The sequence below is a fragment of the Punica granatum genome, chromosome 4 (assembly GCF_007655135.1).
Source record: "Punica granatum isolate Tunisia-2019 chromosome 4, ASM765513v2, whole genome shotgun sequence".
NCBI classification, from domain to species: domain Eukaryota; kingdom Viridiplantae; phylum Streptophyta; class Magnoliopsida; order Myrtales; family Lythraceae; genus Punica; species Punica granatum.
The window spans coordinates 11,444,434-11,453,152 of NC_045130.1; the positions used below are offsets into that span (position 1 = coordinate 11,444,434).

The 8,719-nt window shown below is 36.9% G+C and overlaps 1 protein-coding gene across 1 annotated transcript; it reads right to left on the minus strand.

The window, feature by feature from the left end:
* Nucleotides 1-373: 373 nt before the first annotated feature.
* On the minus strand, nucleotides 374-4,041 carry LOC116202224 (axial regulator YABBY 1). The gene is made up of 7 exons (XM_031533681.1): nucleotides 3,853-4,041; nucleotides 3,550-3,708; nucleotides 2,979-3,096; nucleotides 1,862-1,910; nucleotides 1,339-1,414; nucleotides 1,046-1,120; nucleotides 374-795 (listed from the first exon to the last, which is right to left on the minus strand). The coding sequence occupies exons 1-7, from the start codon at nucleotides 3,955-3,957 to the stop codon at nucleotides 721-723; spliced, it is 657 nt and encodes a 218-aa protein (XP_031389541.1). The 5' UTR covers nucleotides 3,958-4,041; the 3' UTR covers nucleotides 374-720.
* Nucleotides 4,042-8,719: the final 4,678 nt, after the last annotated feature.

Genomic DNA, 8,719 nt, shown 5'->3' on the forward strand with positions numbered 1-8,719 from the left:
CATACGGAGATGACCAAACTGCATCCGTTTAACCTCTAATTCAGTACGTCCCATCAAGTAACCGAATGAACTGATGAGATTTACTTTGTTATAAATATGATTGTGATAATCTTGTAAATTAGACAGTTATATATTCCATAGCTATTTTTAGAATACGTACGCATATTACACCAGATTAATAAGTTTATTCCTATAACTAATGACTATATATGGAAACCTGGTGAAGGGAAATAAATAATTGTGTGGAGCTAGCTTCTTTGGTCTACATCTTAGTATAATTAGGAAATTCATTATCATGAAAGAAAAAGAAACGAATAGCCTAGCTAGTGCATGCCATGCTAATCGTTACATGCGCGAGAATTCACGGTATAAGTTGAGTAGATCATACTTGTAGCATACTAAAATTTAGTACCTTGAAGTTTAAGATCAAATAGGTTCATCAGCATAAATAGAAGCGAACAGATGACCCATGGACAAGCTCCCTTTACCAGGAGTACGTACAGTTATATATTAAACTAGCTGGTCATCATTACCACCATTCCGATATAGCTAGTGTTAAGCACCGTCTTAGAAATCGACACATATAGTAGGCCATACGAGAAAACCCTAGTAACAGTCCATCCCAGTCCCCGAGAAGAAGTTGAATAAGGAAAGCGGAACACTCAACTTACCATTAACGGGCAACAACTTTAGTTTGTACATACGTAACTTTATTTATTATCAGTAGGGGGAGACACCAACGTTCGCTGTGGGAGGGAAGAACCCATCTTTCATGTTGAGCATGTCCTCTCCTTCCTGCATCAATCAAACACACGAATACATGAGGATATATATGTACTGCAATACACTTCAATTCAACCGAACCAATCTGATCATACTGAAATTTGCAACTGGTATGGTCAGTGAAGTAAATCTTAGTGCGATATCTAGGATCTAGCTAGATCAAGAGTCCCCTTTCAATTATTTTTTATATAAGTATTAATTTATAGACTAATTGGAGAGAATTACCATAACTAATAAATAAACTAGTAAAGTAAGTATGTACCTGTTGGCGGAGGTTGGGTTTCTTCACGGGCTGATCAGACATAAGTCCGAAATGAATGTGAGGGAAATGGGCCCACTGAGAAACAAAACAAAAGTACCACTTCCACTATTCAGACCAGCAAAGTTCTGAATACATAATTTGAAATTAACAAAACAATTTATGAAAATTCTTCAGGTAAAAATAATAAAAGAAAAAAATAATCACAAATTTTTCGGTAAAAGCAATATATATGTATATATATATATGGTATGTTGAAGTATATAAATTATAATTTTTTTTTTTGGGGTGCTCACATTCTTGGCAGCAGCGCTGAAGGCCTCCCTATGGCTAATATCTGGATTTCCTGCTTTGATGCGTTGGATCTCGTCCCTGCGGTTGAAAGAGTGCATGAATGAATGAATTGATAGATGTCAAGATCAAATCAAACCCCCTCATGCATGCATGCTTCCTAGATATCATCACATTCCCACCATATTCCCCCAAAACTTCCTTTATCTCTCTTTCTTTCTTTTTCTTTTTAATAAATAAATAAATAATAATAAATTCTTTTGTATTCATCCATTCAGCGAAAAAAGAAAACTCTCCTTTCAAATTTTTTTTTTTCAACAAAATCAAATTCTTAAAGTTTGCTTGCTTTCTCACGGTATGTGGATCTAATTCAATCAACCATTGTACGAGCATAGAACACATTAACCATCCTTAGCTAAAAGTCTAGCGCATAATGTTTGGTATCGACTAAGAAGTATGGCTAAGAGGTTACCGATTAATTAAAACGACACAATGTATTTAGTAGTGAGAATAATGAATTGAACTTACTTGATGAAGCGGTTGTAAGCGGATGGGACTCTCTGTCTCTTTTCTGGAGCTGAACAAATGGAAACAGGAATAGACAGAACACAAACAGACACACCCTTTCATAAGCAGACAACATGAGAGACAGCAACCATTAAAAATCACTCATTCGCTGACTTGCCCTTTTTCACATTGATGATTTCCTTTCCTCTCAGCCCTCCTCGCTCAGCTAGCTTTTATTATCATCATTCATCAATCTCTCCTCTCTCTCTCTTTCCTCCCCATCATAACCTCATCATGACTCCCTAGCAAATCTATCCACATCTTGCCCCGTCGCTTCTCCCTCTATCCCCCGGCCTTCTCTCTCTCTCTCTCTTTCTCTCTCACACGCATACAAAAAAAATCTAGGGCACTGTGCAGCAAATTAGGGTTTTACAGTGGTCCCAAAAATTTTCAGAACGTGTAGGAAGTACAAAATCGTTTTCAGCAATATCGCAAGAAGTGATGAAGGAATGTGATTAGGGTTCTTTGGCTAATAGACTATAAGGAATTATGCTCGAGGCTAATACACAAGGTACTAGGGTTTGCTATTAGAAGCAGTCTCGAACAAGTTGGAAAAGAAAAGTTTCGATCAAAGACATGATTATTATATTCACGTGCTGAAAATTAAATTAACGAACATGCGGCGGACAAGGAGGTCTTAGACGGCACTGTTGGAGGGTAAGCTTAGCGATCGGAGGTCATTCCCCTTTTTGCTTAATTTGCTAAGTGGATACTGCTTCTTGAAATGGGCTAAAAGCAAAATTAACGGTTTTGGGAAAAGTTTTCGATTGCTACAGAAATCTCGGCACATGGAGACACATTGTAAGCAAATCAATCCAATCTGCCGAAAAGTAGCTAATTTTTTCTTTGGAGATTTTCTTTGGGCAGCTTGATTATCTCACATAGCTTAATCCTTAGAATTACCAGATTTTACTATACTTCCTATAGTTTGGACTTTGGAAATGGGATGTTTTTCTTGAGGATATGGTAATTTTTCATCCATATGCTCCCTCCAGAAAAAAAGAGAATATCATGAAGGGGGTGAAGGAGAAGGAGAATGGGGATGAATGAAAAAGATAGGTGTGAGTATGAATCTTACGTCGGTTAACCACTGGGGGCTTCGGGATGTCATCAATTCCTCCTCGGAGCTGCATCATTGACTCATTCGGAATGGGAGGATTGATCATCATATTTGTTGGGGCATTGCGGATTTCCTCCTATATTTTTACACAGAAACTCCATAAGATTGTGTGTGATTTCCAAACTAATTGACAAAAGAGGAAAGTGCAAATCATTGATCCAGTTGGGAAGACCGGGAAATGGAAATACCTAAAATGTTGCAAACAGAAATGATCTCTCATGCATTTCTATAACATAGAACTTTCTTAATTTAATTGATGAAAGCCCTCCAAACTTCAAAAGTTTTAATCACCACGAAAAAAAAGGAGGAGAGAAAAATGACATCCATACGAAATATGAACTGAACAAAAACATTGTCTTTTCAAAGAGCGGAAAATGATGTCTCATTCATCGCTGCTTTATGATGGAAACAAACCCTTCCCAGGTGACACTTGTACATCTCTTACATATAAGAACCACATGATTTGTGAAGTTGAGGATTAGCATTACTATCACGAAAACCTAGAGAACTTGGCCAGGCACGGTTTTACCAAGAGGTTTTGAGGGGTGAAGTAAGTGTGGCCGAGGTGAAGCTGGTGGCTAGCCGGAGCCGGGAGGAGGAGGGCCCGCATGTTCACAGACAGAAGATTGGTGCAGTGCCCGCATCGGACCGTAACGGTCTTGAACAAGCTGCTACAAGGAACACTCACCTACGAACAAACAAACAAACACACAATCATCATCGAATCAAAAGGTCAAAAAAAAAAAAATAAAGCATACTGAAAAGAAGAAGAGAAGGAAGGAAATATAAAGGAGGGAGAGAGGGAGAAAGTGCGACAGGGAGAGGGCATTACAGCAAGGACAGTGTCACAAAAGTTGCAATGGACATAACAGAGCTGATCGGTGGGAGCTGAAGAGGGGAGAGGGTCCGGGGAAAAGGCAGACGATGAGGATGACATGTTGTTGTTGTGTTGTGTTGCTTTGATTTTGATTTGATATGAAAGTCTCTCTTCGATTTGATTTGATGGATTGACTGATCTGATTCAGGGCTTTATATGAAAGACACAGATTAACTACTGTTGCCTTGCCCCCCCTCTTTCTCTCTCTCCCCCGGTGGAGATGAAGATGAGACTGTGTGGTCTCTCTTTGATTGTTCAGTTTCTACATGGAGGGATGAAGAAGAAATGTGAGAGAGGGCTAGGGGAGAGAGAATATGTGTTGGGGAGAGAGATAGAGAGATAGACAGAGATAGGAATGAAAAGAGAGCTTGCCACTATTATAATAATGGATACATCATCCCAAGAAAGTATAACGTTACCGTGTCCCTCACCACCGCTTCAAAAGTCACTAGTCCATGGCCATTACTCTCCATTGTGACCGAAAAGTTCCCAGCATTTTTTTAAAATCTTCTTTTATACTGATAATGTAAATGCGTTAAAGTCTCATATCTTAGAAAGCTTTGCTTCAACTACGAGAATTTGGCTACGGTTTGAGTAGATGAATTTTACCTATTATACATGTAGGATTTAAAACTCACTTAGAGCACCCGTGACTATATATGCTCAGAAGGATGCCTGAATGAGTATTTTAGCATCGGTCAATATACAAGGATCGAAACTTCAGCATTATTGTAGTTCGATAGAAAGTCATGAAAAGAAATTGCATGGGACAGCTACCTGGAAAATTCAACCATTTTATAGGAATCACATTCTATATTATTTCCATTCCTTTTAAAGAAGATTTTATTGTCAAATTGTTTTAGCTTATTTTCAGATTTACATTTGTATGTGGGCTCAATTTGTTTTGATAACTCAACTCGTGATTTACTCAGTTAAAAACCCAGCCTTATGAGTTCCTTCCAGTGCCCATGTTGGTCCATCCATTTGAGCTAATGCATTCATGAGAATTACATTCCGCGATTTTCCAGTAAGCTTTGAATCTAAAAGCGTCTACAAGAGAGGAGCAAATTAACTTAAATGGGTTTGGCCTAATGGTTAAGGAGGAGTTCAAGTATCCATTCGATCTCGGGGTTCGAAATCCTTTGGAGTCATCGGAGCGCATTTAGGGTGATTACCCACTTTGTGCATCATCGAGAGTTCACGAAGTCCCGGGAATTAGTTAGGCAAAGTCTGAACATCTCGGATTAGCCAGAGAGAGAGGAGCGAATTTCTTACTTTCTGAACGACTAATAATAAAAGAATCACTCATAAAAGAATGTTAACAAAGAATTCACATAAAGAATTGCTTATATATATTAGAAGAATTCACATTTCTAATCTACCTTTCGATGAATTTGGAGAATTGGTGAGGTTAATTAAGTGGTGTTACAAGGACACTATTTGAGTTAAATCTAGATATATTCATAGAATTAGCTTTTTCTGCGTACACCATGAAATTTGAAAGCCCAACAAGTCACGGCTAGTCCAGTGCAAATAGGATTGGCCCATTAAAGTGATAAAACTCTCTTAGTTTGGATTTTCTTCATTCATAATATTCAAATTCAAAATTTTATTTAGGAGAAACACGCACCAAACTGCTTAAACCAACCACGTTGGTTATATTAGCTTTTCTGTTTTTTTTATAGGTAGCTTTTTCTATTTGATCGAGCATTATTTCTGTTTGATCATAATGAGTGCTCAATCTTGCGTTAAACAGGCGTGACGTGGCTCAGGTTTAGTAGTTGAAGTATAATGATCTTTCAGGCAACTAGACCCTAAGCATGAAACAGATACGCAAAGAAATCACAGCGTGTACTAGCTTCATAAATTAACGAGCTTGTAAAAATTAATGTATGTGAGGTCCTTTCTTTGATTTGAAATTCTAAATTTTAAAAAGAGAAAATAAATAAATAAATAAATAAATAAATCTAAAATTGTACAGGTCTTTATATTTACAAAGTAAGGGTCATATCTAATTCACAACTTAAACTGGTGTGAAAATTCTTCTTATATTATTATGTTTTCTCTTTTAATATTGATGGTGTGGAGTAATATTTAATTCTGAATACCGACCTTCATGTGGCGACACATGGTACTTAACTCTTTCTGATGCAGGGCTTGCTCTTCACCACGAGATGAGGAATCTATTATACTCCGACCAAGTACTAATCTTGTGGTGGGACAAGCATTTCCACTTTTCAAGCTTGGAGAACTTATAACATGAGGTGCATTTTTGCAGCTCTTTAATTATAAACTAACTTGGTGTGAGTTGATACGAACCTCTTAAAATCTACTCTAGTATCATATTAAACCATAATGAATTATAAATAAAGGAGTTTATGTTCAACTTAAACACTTGATTTGATATCTATTGAAAAATCATTCTTCCTATATATATATATATATATTCTCATACTTTTTACATTATTATTATTTTCTTTTTCATGTAATGATTGGTCTTTTTTCACTAAAATGAAAATATTAGAATTCGGTACTAGACCCATGAGCCTCCCTTATTACCGAGAAAATTTTAGAACTTGAGCAAATCATGGTTTGGGGAACCCCACGCCTGTGGCTATCGTGATGTCCAAAGAATAGTCATGTCAAGAGTGCAAAAGGGGTGTCCCAATAATTTGTTGAATTTCATTCAACAGAACTAATCACTAATTGGCGAGCCCATCACGCCCAGTGGCTTTCATGATCTAACTTGCTTTATGTCGTACTTACATACACTCTTGCCATTCACATAGCATAGCTAGGGGTATGTGCATAATCTGCATCCTACAAACTACACTCATTTTTGTACTATAGCAGCGAAAGCACCAAATAGACTACGACAAATGGATGAATGAATGTTAATCACACAGTTAATGCAAAGCGACCATGATTTTCCAGGCCATTCGATGGATTTAATCTAGCGGCGAGTTTACTGCGTTCTTTTAAGTTTCTATAGTCAAATTAAAGAAACTTTCAACAAAACTCATACGAATAAAAAATTAAGGTCACATGAAACGATTCCAACTCTTTTTATATGTTGATAATTTATATCGTTTCACGTTGTGCAACGCTCTCATGGTTACCCTGATTATGTGTTAACGACCATATATAGTTTTTAGTTCATTGATAGGCTATCATGGTTTATATTGAGAGGAATCGAATCACTTACATACTGGTTCCAAAGAAAAGTAAATGATCAAACTTGGACAGCATGTGATTGGGGCGAACAATCTTACAAGCTTCTTACTCTAAATCTAAATTCTAAATCCTTATGTGCCCTATTGAAATTCATTTAGCTCAAGTACCACTTGAGTACAACTGATCATCCCTAATTACATAAATTCTGAATCGAATCCACATAAAAAAATGCTGCAACATTCCACAGAATAATTGTAATGACGAAAACGGATAATCACAAAAAAAGGTGAAAAAACCAGTAATTATCTCATTATTTTCATGCGCTAATTGCTTAACTAAAGAGATAAGTTTCAACTCAAAAGAGAATAGAAACAGAAGCACGATATATTATATGAAAGGAGTTTTATCACGTACAAAATCCTTTCTACTACTGTGTATAGGATAGCGAATCCAAAGTGGGTACGGATCTGGTTCGGTCCATGAAGTTTGGGCTCATCCATCCGTTGTTTTATCACGACTTAAATACACAAGGTCTCCAATTGTAGCACGCACGTACAATCCCACCACCCACATCACTTGGGTAAGGGGGGGATGTGTATATCTTCGCAAACATATGCAGTACCGTTTCTTTCTCCTTTTTGTACAAAATTGGTACAACTTATTGATATGTCATGATCAGGGCTATAGCTACAGTATAAGTAGTGGGAGAGGGAGGGGAAGAGAGAGAGGGTAGGGGGCTTGGGCTGAGCTGAGAGGTTCAAAAACGAAGAAACTAATAAATGGGCAGCATTCCCAATGGACAGACACAGAGAGAGAGAGAGAGAGAGAGAGAGAGAGAGAGAGAGAGAGAGAGAGAGCAGAGGCGGCAGAGGTGGGGGAAAGGAAGGGAGGGAGGGAGGGAGGTAGGGGACGAAGAAAGGGGCAAAGAAGAGAAAGGGACGTGTGCATGAGGTTGATTAACTTCGGGCTCATGCACCTGTTGTTTTCAATTCTTAAATACACCACTGTCTCCATTTGCCCCTCAACCCACCCCTCCTTTTCTATTGAATTTCCTCGGTTTTTCAACAATTCTCTTAATCAATTAATCAACACAAATATGATATACAATAACATCATTCTCGACATCAAACTAAGAGATTTTAATAGCCCGTTTGATTTCACAATTTAATTTTAAGATTTTAACTCTACTCACTATACAACAAAAATTAACAACACAATTATTTTTTTTTTATTTTTTTCAATTTTTTAACCATTTAATTTAATTTTTAATAATAAATTCTCTCAACTATTCATTACTTTTTCACACTTTTTCTCATAATTTAACATCACAATCATTACAAACAATTTAAAATCAAAACTCAACTCAACTTAACTCTAAAACCAAACACACTATAAATTTGATCATCGGGAGAATTACAATGATAATCCTCTAAGTTTTATATCAATCGAGTCCTATAAATTTCATTTTGACTAAATCAGTCCTAGAATGTCTAATTTGTTATACAGTTTTAATCTAACCTGTTACTGAGTTCTAATGGTTGATGACGTGGACATCAATGGTGCGAAAATTTCTTCTAGTTGTAATTAAAATGCCTATGTGGAATATATAAAAACCCGCAGAAATCCCAAGTCGACTCATGAGCCCAGG

What these genes read in the sequence shown, in the direction of transcription:
- LOC116202224 (XM_031533681.1), bottom strand. Translation starts at nt 3,957, where the DNA reads ATGTCATCCTCATCGTCTGCCTTTTCCCCGGACCCTCTCCCCTCTTCA. An exon ending in TTTGTGACACTGTCCTTGCT is followed by an intron (nt 3,709 to 3,852) that starts GTAATGCCCTCT and finishes GTTTGTTCGTAG; the next exon opens with GTGAGTGTTCCTTGTAGCAG. An exon ending in TCACCCCTCAAAACCTCTTG is followed by an intron (nt 3,097 to 3,549) that starts GTAAAACCGTGC and finishes GTAAAAATATAG; the next exon opens with GAGGAAATCCGCAATGCCCC.